Source organism: Podarcis liolepis (genome assembly GCF_965112155.1).
Source record: "Podarcis liolepis genome assembly, chromosome: 8".
NCBI lineage: Eukaryota > Metazoa > Chordata > Lepidosauria > Squamata > Lacertidae > Podarcis > Podarcis liolepis.
The window spans coordinates 58,729,379-58,746,237 of NC_139560.1; the positions used below are offsets into that span (position 1 = coordinate 58,729,379).

Genomic DNA, 16,859 nt, shown 5'->3' on the forward strand with positions numbered 1-16,859 from the left:
GCCATATACTACACTGTTCTTGCTCAATTTGCACTGACTTCAGATTTATTTCTGGGCCCAATTCAAGGTGTTAGTCCTTGTTAATGTACTTGTGGTTCTTTATTAGTCTATCCCCCCCCCCACAAAGTGACTAACACTAAAAACAAGTATACAAACAAAAGTAAAACAAAACAAGAAAACAAAAATCCAAGCTAAACTGCTCAACAATAACATGTGTAAAAGGGCTGATCCAACTCAACCCAACCCACTAAAAAGACGAATAGAGGAAGAAGCCACGCTCACACTTTAGTCTCAAAATTAACTTCCAAAAGCAAGCTAAGGTGAAAAAAGATGTTTTTGTCTTTTTGTCACTAAAAACAGATAGTGATGGTACTAGGCATGCCTTATTATATCTGAAGCATTTAATAGTTGAAGACTACAATATTTGAAGGTCTGCTTCCCTCCAAATGTACCTGACCATCAGGTAAGGAAGACTGTGACATGGGGCCTTTTCAGTGGCAGCCCCCCCCCCGCCAATTGTGCAATTGCTTCCCAAGCAAAGTTAGACTTGCTCCTTCTGAGTGGTCAGTTTAGATACTGTAGTTTTGCCTGGTCTTTAGTGTGTGTTTGAGTTTTAGCTAGTTATGGTTTTGTCTATCTGTTTTATTGAGTCTTTTTAAGTGTGTTGGTGACTACTTGGACTCTTCTTAGAGCTAAAAGGCAGTATAAAAATATATGTATACACAGTACATACCTGTATACATCTATATATACATATACATACACACTGCATCACATCTGGTATAATATTAAACTTGTTTGTGGTTGCATACAGTGCCTGACTTTATTTCATCCTGGCTATTCCTAAAGCAGCCCAATTCTTCCGTCCCATTAGAGTTTCTTCTTTCCCGTTCATTTCCTCCTTATTTCCCCCAGCTTTCTAAAGCGGTTTCCCTTCTTTCCCTCTTTCAATAAAAAGGGGCAATATTTTATTTTATTTTTAAAGAATGATTTACTTTTTTCTAGTTGAGTACCTTACTTTCCCCCAACTGCCTGAAAGCAAATCGGTAGGCTTCTGCCAGGTGTGTGTGTCACTCAAGGACATTACTTTCACTTGTTTTCCTGAGCTATATTGGTCTGTTGTGCAAAAGAAAAGCCTCTGCAATCTTATTTAAGAGTAATCTCTTAAACCCAGTGCATAGGATGGGGAATATTCTGTAGGGAATATTGAAGCAGAATGGCCTTTCTTCTAGATTAGTTGATCTAGGATACCTTTGTCTCTCCACCCATTATCAGCTCTCACTCTAGCCACCACCTGTATGCTGCCTCCAACAGATTATTCCTCAGGGAATGTGGCCCTCAGAAAAAAAGGCTGACCCTCCCCGTTCCAGACCTTTCACATAGAGAATCCAAAGACTTGAGTAATGTTGGCCAATGGCAGCGCAGCTTTCAACTTGTAACAGATATGTGTGTGATTCCATCTTATCTTGATGCATAGACATTACGGGTTCAGCTGCAATGACTAGTTGAAAGTTGAAATGATGGCAGGGCAGGCCTAGTCCTTCTGAACCCAAAGGTAATTAGCAAGTTTAGTAGGTGTGTGTACACAGCGTAGTGCTTCACCCACCATGCCTGAAAAACATCATTCGATAAGAGTGTTCAGCTCATGTGAAACAACTGCTGGGCCAGCATCACAATACAGTCACTTTGGACAGCACATTCAGAGAAGGCACCATTTTCCGTACTTCACTTTCCATCTCTGTATGTCATTATAAAAACTGTGTTTCAGTATAGAAAAAGGGGGCATCATTTTATGCTTTTGGGTCCTGGTGTGAAATTGTCTAAGGTCATTATTTCAACACACACCTTTGTTCACGATCAATATTATTTTCTAGTGGGTTTCTGCGTGAGGAAGGATTCTTGTGAATGGCCAAAGTCATGTGACAAACTAGTTTGAGTCAACCCACTGATTCTATGATTTTTCACTAAGTGTTCATCTACCAAGCAAAACCATACAAACCCACTGGAGCTATCAAGCACTGTTAACTTGAATGTGCAAATGGTTGTGAGCACCCACCTTCATCCTCACTGATTCCGCTGATAATATTTGCTCAGTTGTTAACCCTGCACAAGTTCTGTTTAGCCTGGAAAGGAAGAAGAAACCCAGACTATGGGACATGGTTGTTGTGTGCTCCTGGTGACACCCCACATACAGTCATATACACCAAAAGATAGATTGCCCTGCTGTGCACCAGCTGCAGTTTTGCAATGGACTTCAAGGGGAATCTCCTGCAGAGATCATTACAGTTGTGAAGGCCTAAAGCTCAAAGGCACAAATTATGGCTTCAGTGTGTGGTTGCAGAACAAGAGACTGTCACCTTCTCACCACACAGAAGTGATGAGAAATAATTCATCTATTCCATATCCCGAAATTCCCTGGTGAATCCTGGCACAGCCATCCCACACTGAAATTCCATTTTAGCCAAATCTTATATTCACTCTTCAGTTTTATTATTGGATTTGGCTTCACTGAGCTCACACACTTCAGTATCCCGGCTATAGCTAGAACCTGCATAAGAATGCAAACTGAGAGATAGAGACACAGCGCTACTAGGACACAAGACACGTCCCAGGAATAAATGATTCCTTACATCAAGTTTCTTCCTGCTCATTTAGGACAGTATTTGACACTAGTCCTACACAGAGTAGACCTGTTGAAGTGAATAGACATGCTAAACTTAAGTTCATTAATTTGGATGGGTCTACTCCAAACAGGATCTAGCTGAATACAACCCTCACCTATCACATAATAAATAATTATATTATTTTCTCTTAATTCTTATTAAAAATACATCAAGAGACACATCCTTCTCTTGATGTGTTAATCTTATAGTTGATTATAGTTGACCCCTCAGAATTTGACTAAGAACATGTTGAATGGTTATCAAATGAAGATCTAAACACATTGCTAGTTTAGGTTATTTTTTTCTTTCCCATTTCTTAGTAGAGAGTTAAACTTCACTATTTTAGTGTACAGTGTTCTTATGACAAGTATATTTTAAAGCACATCCTTTGCATTTCTTCTTCATAAATATTCTATGTTCCCCGATTTCTAATTTCCGTCACCCGTCTAATCAATTTTGGCAATGACGTAAATTTTAAGGTGAATTAAGAAATATCGAGGACAGTTATAGTTTACAGGATTTTTAAAGCAGGGCATGTGTCTACTCACTCTTTTAACCAGCTTAATTAACTAGTATCCTTCCTGGAGCCCACAAACTTTTGATGAATATGAATAGGCTTATTGATGTTTGTAATTATGAACTTTGAATCCTGTTGATGAGCAAAGAGACCAGCAAAGGGGGAGTAAATCTTGCTGCATTTATGGATGGGCATCAAAGTGTATATAAAGATGGAACCTAAAGGTGACAGCAACTAGATATTCCATCTTCTGTTTGATAAAGCAAGTCAGCAGAGATGGTTTCTACCATGACCAACAAGAAGTTTTCACTGAAAGGTACGTGTTTTGCCACTCTTTTGGCCTTTCTCTCATTTAGATTAAGGGGAAACTTTAAACTGAATAAATTTAAAATCACTCGTAATAGGCATGCATAAGCACACTGTAAATCATTTTGCAGCCTCTGTAAGAACGCAGGGAGGGAACCTTCTTAGAACTTTTGCACAAACTCTTCTAAACATACTGCACAATGTCACACTGTGCACTAGAGAATATTCTGGTGGAACATGATTGATTTAGACCCTCACACTAAACTTGATGCATTTTCCACGAAGGAGAGCATTGATTCTTCTCAATTCTTATAGCCGAACAACATATTAAACCATATTTTGCTACAATTATGCTCTTCCTTGAAATATAATGGGACATAATGTAGCATCATGCCTTCACCTTGCTGCAACCCAAGACTTGTTTGGTAACAGAAGCAATCTAATGTAACAATCCGTGCACTTCTATGCATTCCAAAGTTAAGTCCCACTGAGTTTAGTTTAATTTACTCTTATGTAAGTATGCAAAGGAATTATCTGAGAGTATTAAAACTGCATATGGTGTGGCTTTTCATTCGGCTCAGCAATGACTCTCACCTTCTTTTTTACTTAAAAAAGATTTCTAGTGAACTCAAAAATTTGTTCACAACTTGATGATGTTTTCATTGGTATTGATAAAAGCATAGCACCACTGTTACTGTTTGGATCATAACTGTGCAGTTGATAATGACCAATCAGTCCCAGTAGAAGTCTTCCAGACTGAGGTCTAAGACTGGCTTCACACAAATAGCCAGAACACAAGACGTTGAAAATTGTGTGTCTGTACTAATATCAGCAGATAAACATAATTCAGGTTCAGAGCAGAGGAAGCTGTTTTATAGCAGGTCATCCTATCTGTCAACACAGACCAGTATTGTCTTGTTTACTCTGACTAGTTATGGGTTTCTAGAGTCACATTAAAGGAAAAGGGACCCCTGAACATTAGGTCCAGTTGTGACCTACTCTGGGGTTGCGGTGCTCATCTCACTTTATTGGCCGAGGGAGCCAGCGTACAGCTTCCGGATCATGTGGCCAGCATGACTAAGCCGCTTCTGGTGAACCAGAGCAGCGCATGGAAATGCCGTTTATCTTCCCGCCAGAGCGGTACCTATTTATCTACTTGCTTTTGAACTGCTAGGTTGGCAGGAGCAGGGACCGAACAACAGGTGCTTACCCCGTCACGGGGATTCGAACCGCCAACCTTCTGATCAGCAAGTCCTAGGCTCTGTGGTTTAACCCACAGAGCCACCTGCATCCCAGAGTCACATTACCTATACCTTAACTTTCTACTGGCAATGCCAGGGGTTGAACCATGGGACCTTCTGCATGCAAGGCATGTGCTGTACACCTGAGCTATGGCTTCTCTTAAGAATGGACCCATATCATAGTACATTTATTATAGACTTGTGCCATAAAGCATAGTTTAGGCAAATATAAAATCAAAACATTTGCGTTTCACCGATCAGTTTCTTTGCTGCACACTTCTTGCATAGGAAAGGTATGGGAAGCATTTTTAAGCAACATACAGATTTATAAGATATTAAAGATTTGGAAGGGGGGCGGGTCCTAAAGTATAAGCAGTGTTTGCAGAACTACCTTCCCAAGCCATCCAGGAGTCTTTTGAATGCATTCCAGTGTGCTAAAGTTTTTTTTGTAGTCCCGTTACATATGCAGAAGAGTTTAAACGGCACAGCTGCTGAAAATTTGCAGACATAATCCCAGGACAATCAAAATCTTGGGAGTAACCCCGCCACCCTCCTTCAAATTTAATTTAAACGCCATATGTTTGTAGGGAAGGAAGCAACCCTTGGGAAAAGCCAGAAAGAAAGGGGCGCAACCTATCTTTCCACACTCTTACATTTATGCAAACACAATTATATATCTATAAAAAGTTGGTTTCCTCACATATGGTGGTTTAATGAAGTTAAGCATTAAAGGAGGAGGCAGAATAATGTGGAAAGTTTCCCATTCACTTTCTGGACTTGATGGACATCTGATGTTGTTGTTCTTGTTTACCTGAACAGGTGTGTTGCTAGCCATCCTGGCGATTACTAACGTGTACCTGTCAAGGAAGGGTGTAACATCATCACCTATTTGTCCCAATGGGTCTGACACTTGCCAGGTCTCTCTTGGGGATCTTTTTGACCGTGCTGTCAAACTCTCACACTATATCCACTCCCTGTCTTCGGAAATGTTCAATGAATTTGTAAGTACCCAAGCCTTTCTTGCCATATACTTTTCTACAAAATGAACTCCAACTAAAAGATGACATGAAGAAATAGGATTGGGGGGGGGGACTCTCTAGCAAAGGGGAAACTGTGGCTGCCTTTCTGTTTGCCTCCCTTTCAGAATAGGAAATCACACAAGTATGGTGCTAAGTACTGTTATGATTATTAGGCGGTGTTTGACTAAGAGGTGCTCAGAGAAATCAATGGGCTTTGCATGCTATTTTTAGACAACCTTTAATCCTGTAGTACCCCAGAGTGATGTTCAAGTAAGAATATAAAAGCAAACAATAACATTAAAAACCACAATATCCAGCCATTCAGCGGTAGATATGAAAATGGACATCAAGGCTTACGCCACCCTCAATATACCAGAGTGAAGAACATCAGTGCCTACAGTCACAGGAAGAGAGTTATAATTACCTTAAGTCCACCAATGCCAATGGGTCTTCTCTAAGAATGACTTGGTTGGGTACCACCCATTATTTGGAAAGGCCAGTTGGATAAATCCACCTTGAATGTAAACTGTGGTACCTTGGTTCTTGAATTTAATCCGTTCCGGGAGTCCATTTGACTCCCAAAACCGTTCAAAAACCCAAGGCACAACTTCCAATTGGCTGTAGGAGCTTCCTGCACTCAGGAAGCAGAATCCGCGTCGGACGTTCGGCTTCCGAAAAATGTTTGCAAACTGGAACACTTACTTCCGGGTTTATGGCATTCAAGTCAAGGTACGTGTGTGTGTGTGTGTGTGTGGGTGGGTGTGGGTGTGGGTGTGGGTGTGTGGGTGTGTAAAACATTTCTTCACCACCCTTCATCTGAAGATCACAAGGCAGTTTACAATATAAGACCATACTCATATGGTAGCCAAGTATGATTGAAAAAGGAATAAAGACTCACAGATTCTTTTGTGTATCATCACTGAAGCCGTATAAACTGTCCCAACTATATTAAGTCTTAATTAATAATCTTTAATTTTTCTAAAGCAGTATTAAGGATTGAGGAGAAAGCTATGCACACTTGAAATGAATTTCAGCAAGGTAGTGTATTTAAGGCTTCAATTGCAGATGAGGGAATGCAGGAATAAAGATTCAGGATTTTACTTCAACATATACCTCAGCAAGCAACACTCCTACACACCTTAAGACACCTTAAGTTTAAGAAGTGGGAGTGAGGCAGGTTAGAAGGTCTTCTTCAATAGGTCCAGCGTACCAAAGGAAAGAGACACTCTTAGGAGGCACAACAGCAGCAACAAATGGGCATGATTGAATAAAACACTGCCATTTATACACAGAAACCATTTAGAGGAGCAAAACAAAGTAACAAAGGGTTTTCTGAGTGGAATGCTTTGTAGGAGAGAAGCAATTAAAAGACCCAGGCACTAGAGTTGCTTTGGAGTTTGGCAGAGAGATATTGAGAGAGAAATGTTCATCCCACACTACTCAGTGGGATCACAGTCTATGGATCACTTTACAAAACAGAGACCCTCTTATTTATAAGCAGATTACGGAGAAACCTGATCCCCAAAAGTGATTCTTTCCACAGTACAGTTTAAAGCAAATTACATTTGACACAGTCTTAGAGGGGCGTGTAATAAGGTTCTGATACGAAATTAAAGTCCTGCATAACTGAAGGATACATTTCACACGAGCAGCAACTGCAAAGAAGAAGTAACTTCTGATTATGATTTCTTCTTACTACGACTTATTCTTCTTTCCTTGTTATCTACTGTACTAAGTCTGATTTTTCATATCTTCAGGATGAACGCTATGCTCAGGGCCGAGGGTTTATTGCAAAAGCCATTAACAGCTGCCACACTTCGTCCCTAACCACTCCTGAAGACAAGGAGCAAGCTCAGCAGATTCATGTGAGTTCTGCCTATTTGAATGCAAACAGAACAAGGAACAAACACATGAGTAGCTTAGATGTGACTTTCTGGTAAAGGAAGGCAGGAGTACAACTGACAAAGGCAAAGAGAGAGGAAGAGTAGTGGATACCAACTGCCAAAAGTGTATAGTGTGTCATATAATTTCCCCCAGTATGCTAGCTTCTAAAATTTAATGAGCATCTTATTAAAATAATAATTATTTTTTAAAGTAAGTTTCTAGTCCATACACTTGTCAAGGTAATTAGAATTCATGGGGAAATTTCTGGATGTATTTGTAAATGCTGAAGTAGCACTTAGTACCAAAGCTGTATCAATTCCCAGGCCATAGTTTTCTTTCTAAGTTCCCTTTATCCACTGAATAATCTGCCTCCTCAGAAACCAAGCCATGAGACACAGCCCTCTCGCTATTTGTATTGGCTAGAGAGCTGATGTGTGAGCATTTGAACTTCGCAGTGTTGCAGTTCTCCCGACCTAGGGAGCACGAAAGGGTTCAGCCGTAGGGTACGTGTATTTTGCCACAGTAAGCAAAGTGAAAAGTGTTGGTGTCGACATTAGAGAGGTCTCAAGGGCAGCAAAATGTCTAGGAGGATCCCAGGAAAGAAAAAGCCCCTTTGATCTTCCGGCTCACCCCAAGCAGTGGCAAAGTTTCAAAAGAAATCTCCCCAGAAGCAAAACACTTCAAAGGGGAATCAGACCCATGCCTGGGCATGTTTGCCATGCTATACGTAGACATAGAAATGCTTTGGATAAGGTATTAAGTGGCCTACCACAGATTTCATCTTCCATTATGTTTTCAAATATTTTCCAGATCCCGTATTTCTAAAACTGTCTCATTAATGCTTAAACTAATCATCAGATTAAAGGGCATTCCATTCAACAAGGCTGAACAGAGCAGTGTCTACCAGCGCTGGAGAGTGCATGGACAGTTTATTGATAATGTGTACTTAGGGGATTCTGTCACCCAGTTAGCCCAGATATATTATTTCCATTTATTTATTTTTAAAAATATTTCTCTACCACTCTCTCATAGAATATCAGGGAGGTGCACAGTGCGTATATGAAAACATGCAAAAGCCATGAAAAACGGAGTAATCGTTAAAGTAACTGGCTAGTCAAAAGGATTTAAACAGCTGCATAGGCCTGTCAGCATTTTAAAAGTCGTCAGGAAATGTTTGGAAGTCAAAAGCAAGAATGCCTACTGAATCTCTCACAGCCCTGGACCAGTGACACTAAATGCCCGACTTCTGAAAATACTTTACAAAGTCTGATTTATTGGTCCTAGTGCTATCTGGAAGAACAGCGAACAGACAACAACAACAACAACAACAACAACTGTTGCTGTTGTTGTTTTCTATCCTGCCCTTCCTCTTGGAGGAGCCAAGGATGACAAACACCAAAACGATAAAACAATTAGTTAAAAATTAAAAAGCATTATTTAAAACCATTTAAAACCACTAAAATATGTAAAACAGTCACATACACTCACAGCTTATAATTTCAGGGTTGCCAGAATACTTTCCATCATCAAACGCCTATGTAAACAGGAACAGACACATCTCACCAGGAAAGGCATTCTACAAATGGGGAACCAACACTGAGAAGGCCCTATCACAGCTCAACATCAACCAAGCAGCAGCCTATAGAGTGTAACCACTAATCCAGCCTCCCCTGTTGATCATTGATGCCAAGGTGGTTGGTATCGAGGGAGATGGTCTTTTATGTACTTGGATTCCAAGCTGTTCAGGACTTTGTACACCAGTATGAACACCTTGAATTGGGCCCAGTAGCTCACTGGCAGCTAGTGAATGATACATGGTCCCATTGGGCTGCCCCACTTACCATCTTAGCAGCTGCATTCTGCACTAGCTGTAACTCCAGACAGTCTTCAAGGGCAACCCCAACCAGGGTGCATTACAGTAGTCCTGGCAGGAGTCCAGGACAACTGTGGTCAGGCTAGAAGACTGTCAACAAATAAGTTTAAAAAATGACTTGCTAGGATTATCTATCTCCTGTGTAAATCTTGTGGCATTGTTTAACAAAATATAATTTGGTTTTCTAATGTGCAGCATGAAGACCTGCTAAATTTAGTGCTGAGTGTTCTCCGTTCCTGGAATGACCCTCTGCTACATCTGGTCTCGGAGGTCCAAAGAATCAAAGAGGCTCCTGACACCATTCTCTGGAAGGCCATGGAGATTGAAGAGCAAAACAAACGGCTTCTGGATGGGATGGAGAAAATAGTTGGGAGGGTAAGTAGGAAGGACCTGGGAATTCTTCTAGCTGCATAGGACAGTATTCTGCAGAATCCAGCGTTCTAAATTACTCAATGAGCCTGGACAAGTGCTCCAAACACACACTCTCCGATGGTCAACCTCCACGAACTGGAAAATGACAGAAATGACAACAAGGGGTGATAAGCTACCATAATCCCTAGATTGCATATGTCCAAATGGGAGCAAGTTCTATCATTCATTCTGCCAGTTATCCAGGCTTCTTCTTTTTAACACCTTTCTCTATTTCCTTCCCTTGAACTAATTACACAATATCAGGTGGAGCACTACAGCAATCTTATTCTTTCCTTTAATAATAGTGTGTTCTAAGAAAGGCTATACCCCACTATTCTATAATTAACATGTCTCTTTGGAACTCTCCCCCCCCCTTTGGGTTTCTAAATCAGTGTTTTTAGGGCCTATTGCTCAATTTGAAAAGAGGCAATACAAGTTGATCGTAACTTCTAGATTGGTGGCCCACCAGATGTTGTTGGATCCACCTCCCAGCCACTGCTCAAGGGTGGTGGAAGCTGTAGTCCAAAAACATCTGGAGGGCCACAGGTTCCCCACCCCAATTTGGATGGTTCCCTTCACAGGAAACAAGGTAATGTTTTCATCTCTTCCCTACTCCAAATATTGGCTTCAATCCAACACAGTTGAGACTATTCAAGCCTATAGATTTCAGGAAATTAGGAAAGCTGCAACCATTTGAGTGCACAAATGCTGCTAGCTCCCAAAGAAAAGTCGGTGTGCTTTCAAAACAAGGCAGCTATCCTTTGGACAAAGGAATTCTAATTTGAGTGCTATATTTAAAGTTCTGTTCTCATGCCTGAATACTTCCATATCACCCTAGGGAGTCACTGTTTCATCATGAAAGCTAATAGTACGGCATTCTATTTACAGATACATACATATAAATCCTGGGAAAGCACTTTGCACAGCAGAGTTGCAATGTAAATGAGTAATAATCATGGAGATCAATTCAAGTGGTTGAAGCATGAGCTGTTTCTTTCTTCTTTTACTGTCTGGACCAAATATGTAGTTCTCCCTGTCGAGATGGGGTTTCCCCCCGCAATTCCATTTGGCTTTCTCAAAACCTAAGCAAGGATCTTCTCTCATTTCAAACAAATACTGGGCAACTCTTTATGTGTTAATGTTGTAATTCTCTAAATATTGATCTGATACAGATCAATACTGATCTGATACAGACATTGTCTCTGGGATGCTTGCTAACGATACTCATTTTTCTCTTCTTTCTTAGGTTCACCCAGGTGACCTGGGTAATGAAGTCTATTCTAGATGGTCGGGGCTGCCATCTCTGCAGCTGGCTGACGAAGATTCTCGCCTCTTTGCCTTCTACAATCTGCTGCACTGCTTGCGCAGGGACTCACACAAAATTGACAGCTATCTGAAACTCTTGAAGTGTCGCCTCATCCATGACAGTCACTGTTGAGCAACTGGAGCTAGCACCTAACGCCTTCAAAAGGACCTGCTCTTAGCCTCATTGCTTTTCAATGCCCATTGCAGGCCTTATGCAAGAATTCATCCTGCGGTACAATATTTATGTCCATGTTATTTTTCCTTTTGTGAGATGCAAACCATTTGTTCGTGTCTGAAAACTCTCATAAAAGCCATTCTTTTCTGTTAAGAGTACATTACTGTCTGCTTTAATCACAGTGATATGCAAACCATGCAATAAAAACATAAAAAAATACTGAAATATAAAAATGTGTTTGAAATTGAACTTAGTTTTGCTTCCTCCTTTGGTTACCAACATCTGAGGACTTGTGGCCAGAGACTATGGAGCTTGTGTACAACTGATGCTCCACTCAGCCAAGGAAACTAAGTGCAGATATATTTTTCTCCAGAAGTTGTACTGTCTACCATCAGGAATATTAGAAACACTTCTTCATAAAGAATCTGGGTGACCAACAATTAAGGCAAGAATAGACTGTGCTCAGTTAAAGTATATTTTAAAAAATTGCTACAATACCTACAGAGCGTTTTCCTGCTCTGTGCTATATGGAATTGGATGATAACAAACTATGGAAAGGAGCTTATCAATATGTCTTGGAGTAGACTATTATTACTATACAGAACAGAGCTCTGCTTTGACCTTGAATAACTGCCAACAAAGGGATTGGCTCTTGTGGGTAGAATCCAGGAGGGACCTGCAAATAATTAGAAACATCAACTTTCCCCCTTGGTATTAGCTCTTAAGAACAGAGCATTTTAGAGCTAGTTATCTGTCCAACTCTCACCAACTTCCTTAAGAAACACTTTTATTGAGGTGTTTCCAAGTGATGACCACTGCAGTCTTGGATAGCCACTACAGTGGTACCTTGGGTTACAGACACTTCAGGTTACAGACTCTGCTTACCCATAAATAGTACCTCAGGTTAAGAACTTTGCTTCAGGATGAGAACAGAAATCACGCAGCGGCGGCGCAGCAGCAGCAGCAGCACGGCAGTAGCGGGAGGCCCCATTAGCTAAAGTGGTACCTCAGATTAAGAACAGTTTCAGGTTAAGAACGGACCTCCAGAACAAATTAAGTTCTTAACCCAAGGTACCACTGTACAAGGTCCCATACACAGACAGATTTTGCATTTGTTGTCAGCCTCAGGTGGAAGACATCACTCACCATCTGTTAGCATGCCCTTTACATAGAGACCCAAGCAATCACTTTCTGAAACCTTTGTTCACAAAACAAGCAAGCTGGAACACCCCAGCACAAATGATCTGGTATATTTTGAGTGACAATAATAGGCTCGTAGCACAAGAGAGTGGCCCTCTATGCATTGATGGCCCTCTATGCATTGACTGCAAAAAAAGAGGGGGAAAACAGGAAAAAGGAATTTGATGAAATCACTATAAACTGTTGTGATGATTCAGTGATTCAGAAGTTTAATTTGAAATCAAGCTGGATTTGAGTTTCCTTGCGTCTCTGGTAACTTCTCACTTACATCATGGATGCTGCTGGCCAAGGAAACTGTCTGGGGATTATACTGAGCTGGCTGGATCCGGCTTCCAGTCTGCATCTCTGAGTTAACCATGGCAGGGGATGAGCATCATTTTGACCTTTCACTTTAACTGAGAAAATATCCACAGTTTATAACTAGCTCTGTGCCCGACTCTGGACTTACTCTGAAAACAAATGGGCTGTCCAGATACCTTTGTGGATTGTGGCTGGATCATTTTGCTCCCCCCAAAGTCCCCAGACAGGGTCTTTGAAAATCTGATTCACACTACCCAGGCATATTGCACTTCAGCCTTCATACCGGTGAAGGACTAAGGGGCAGGAAGATGTATTGCATGGAGAGACCAGGCTTCCAATTCTACCAACAAGGCTGTCTTGTACCTCGGTCACTTCACCCTACTCTACCACCCCAGGCAGGTGTGTGCCAGTTTTATTGCAGAAATGCATACAAAGCAACCTCAGTCATGTGCTGGAAACAGTTTTACTGGGAGCTGTGCAAACAGCTAAATTTAGTTCCCGTACTAAAGGAGCTTAAAGCAGGCAAGCTTCTAAATTATTCTTAATGAGACCACTGTAATGATCCCACGCCTATACCTAGATTACCTAGCTCTGATAAAGCTAAAACTCAAATATTTGGACCAAACCTTAAGCTGTATCCTCTCTTAAATTCCAAAAAGGTTGCCCAGACTTTCCATTTCTGCAAGATTTGCACGTCCTTCTGCATTCCACGGCATAAAATAAGACCAATAAATGTTTGTACCGTGCTTGTAACATGGATAGAAGTAGGAAGTCCTGATAATCTTACCAGAGAGGCCCCTTTCTTGGGAATTTCTGACCTGTTTTGTGCAAGCAAAGGAACTTGTGGTGGTTCAGACCAAACGTCTAGATGCTTTATCATCCCAGTCCTGCCCTTTGAATGGTTTTGAAGTGTGTGCATCGTTTCAATGTGGCTTATGCCATTCTACAGTGCAAAGGCTGCTTAATTAATTTGCCTGCCTATGGTACTTGCAGCAGGACCAGTGGGTCACAGAGATTCTGGTCCCTTCTGCCAGACTTAGTGCCAACAAAAACCACGCAGGAAATCTTTAAAAGCAGACCCAGTCAGAGGCAGATAGCTTAAAGGGGGCTGGTGTTTTTGTTCCTGGTGTATCTAAAGGATGAAACAGAAATAAAAAGCAATGGTTTGTTCTTTGTAATATTGAAATGGAAGACTTTGTCTAGTCAGATGTCAGAAAAAAAACTACTTCTTAAGTATCACACGAGCACAGAAAGTGCATAGTGACTTCTGAGTTTTCTGAACAACTTTTTGTGTGTGTGATGGATGATACTAGGGAAATGTTTCAAATTATTCATGTGGAATTATGGGGACTGAGGTTACTTTTCATCAGAGAGTCTTCCAGGTCAGTGTATTGAGTACAAGACAGCCCAATGCAGGGGGGGGGGGTGGAGGAGTTCAAATGTACTTATTTTTAGCAGATGCTAGACAACAATATGATGCTGCTTTCATCTAAGAAGAGAAAGATGCAAGTTATGTCAACACATAGCTGGGTATGGGCCACATGACAACCAAAGCCTTTAACCCGAAATCAGGCACTGGCATAGCCAGAGCAACAACGAGTTCAAAGTGAAAGTATGACATAGAATTCTCACAGTTGGCATTTCCGAGATGTGAAGAACGCTGGTAGGAAAAATGGAGATGGCAGAAGAGAAAATGGCCCTGCAGTCCCACTTTGATGTGTGATGCCTGAACCAGCTCCTGAAACTGTTGTCTGTAAGGACCTCGCTGGGCAGCCTGCATGGAACCACTCTGTACACATGCTTGTTAATTATTTTCGTTTGTATTCTGTTTTTACTCCAGGAAGCTCAAGAGAATTTGGCACGGCAAGCCTAAGAAGTTTGCCAATCTTGACAGTCCGGAGTACGTTCCAGGTTGCTGCTGGATGTGTTTTAGTTGACACGGAAGTTATGCTTGTTGTATCTGAGCTCTGATTCCTCATCCACACACGCAGGTCTTCGCACCATGTTGAACACCTGTGCAAACAAGCCAACAGCAACTTGCTCAAGCAGCAGAATGAACCTGGGCTCCTGGGGCTGCCTTTGAAGACAGTATGGAAGCTTAGATAATAGACTCATAGAGTTGTAAGAGACCCTAAGGACCATCTGCAATGCAGGAATATGCAGTTGTCGCATACAAGGATCAAACCTGCAACTATTAACAGGAGCAGGAAGGCATGAATATATAACACTGGTGTACCAGCTACTAATAAGTTTCTGGCTCAATTCAAAATACTGATTTTGATGTTAAAAGTTTTATATGGCTCAGGACTCTGATGCAAAGGACTGCCACTTATATCCATATAAACCTGCATGGGGACTGCAATTGTCACCCGAGCTCCTTCTCAGTATGGAGGAGGATGAGCAGAGCATGTGTATTTTCTCTTAATAGTCCCTCGTCTTGAAACACTCTCCTTAAGAAGCACACCCATTGGCACCCGGTTAAAACTTTCATAATATCCTGGGCATATTGGACAGCTTCAATTATACTGATACAGCAACTCAATCCAGGCTTCAGGCTACAGCTGTTCTTCTACTGACATTGCCTAGTGCTTGAATACATTTAAACTATATTTTATTGTATATTGTAAATTGCTTTAAGGTGCTTTTTCAAATTTTAGCATAAAATGATATAGTCCAAACAAATGAAATCATTACAAAGACAGTTCCACCACAGTTATGAAGCTAGAATCAAAGGCAGTGTTTGTACAGTAGTTGTGTGCCTACAGCAGCCATTGTTCACATAGAGTAAAAATTTCACTAAACCTTCCGAATACGCTATGCAAAATAAGGTTAGATGGTACATGCAATTGTAAACCTTCACAAGATGCCTGAGGGAGAAAATTTGAGCAGTCGGCTCCTGCAAGCTACCAACTAAAGACGGAAGAGGAAAATATAGCATTTAAAAGCCTGGTTAAAGATTAACACAAAAAGCTGTAAGAAGGTTCTTAGGAAAGAATCAGGACAGCTGCAGCTGTATCTCAGCTACCTGCTGAGGGTTGCTAGGCAACTCAGGCCTCCCACTGCCCCAAGGGCCTTTTATTTTACAATTAGGATATCTGAAGGGGCTTTTTTGTTTTTTGTTTAAAAAGGATTTTTGCTCATACTTCTTAGATGTGAATAAACATTTCTGTTTTTAAATCAAGAAAAAATCGGAGTCAAATAGGGCCCTCTAATATTTGCTGCGTATGTGGTTTTCTTATAGAACTGACACACTCTGGAAACAATGTACACTTTTTAAATTGTGACATTTTGACTCTATGGGAGGAATTATTTGCTATTTGTTTTGAACAGAACCTTAGCTCGTGTCAGATATGAACCTCCAGACAATCATTAGTTTAAACTGCCTGCTATGTGTTGAAAATTTTCAGTCAATTTAAAACTGATCTGAATTGCAAATGTGACGGTAATAAGCCATTAGGGAGCAAGCTACATATCTCTTTTCTCTCACTTGCAACCATCTTCTTTAAGGGGCCTTTGGTGCACTGAAATATGAAAATGCCAGTTCAACCCTGCACATTGTCAACAAACATATAAATGGGAGGGGGGGCGAGTAAGGCTTAGTAGTGGATAAACACATCCACTTAGACTAGAACAAACTGGAAGATGCAACCACAGCAGAAGCCGTATGTGCTTTCTCTCCCAAAACAATTAGGCATGTTTCTAATAAAAATTAATCTCCATTTCTGGAATCTGACAGTAGCTAAGTTCTCCTCTCTCTTTTTGGGGGTAAAGGCATAGTTTAGCTGAAGCATTTGGGAGGGAGTGCTCTAGAGTTCCCGTTCGGGAAGCCACATATTTGAAGGTTTTCATCCTTTTCCTATTCAAACTATTCATATACAGAAGAAATAATTCAACCGTCCATAGCATCACTGAAACAGCTATAGTCCCATCTCACAGAAGTGGAAGTTCCAGAATGTCACTTCTCA

The 16,859-nt window shown here is 41.0% G+C and overlaps 1 protein-coding gene and 1 long non-coding RNA gene across 6 annotated transcripts in view; one reads left to right on the forward strand and one right to left on the reverse strand.

Annotated features, from left to right (window-relative positions):
• LOC310714004 overlaps positions 1-16,859 on the reverse strand; it is a 338,331-nt gene that overhangs the window by 70,999 nt on the left and 250,473 nt on the right. Inside the window, exon 6 of one of the 5 annotated variants that reach the window (XR_014529500.1) lies at positions 2,057-2,123. The exons of the other annotated variants lie outside the window; for them this stretch is intronic. This is a non-coding gene — a long non-coding RNA (uncharacterized lncRNA). The remainder of the gene's footprint in view (positions 1-2,056; positions 2,124-16,859) is intronic. 5 annotated transcript variants of the gene reach the window in all.
• Positions 3,186-11,627, forward strand: PRL (prolactin). The gene is made up of 5 exons (XM_083518837.1): positions 3,186-3,496; positions 5,547-5,728; positions 7,504-7,611; positions 9,699-9,878; positions 11,161-11,627. The coding sequence occupies exons 1-5, from the start codon at positions 3,457-3,459 to the stop codon at positions 11,350-11,352; spliced, it is 702 nt and encodes a 233-aa protein (XP_083374963.1). The 5' UTR covers positions 3,186-3,456; the 3' UTR covers positions 11,353-11,627.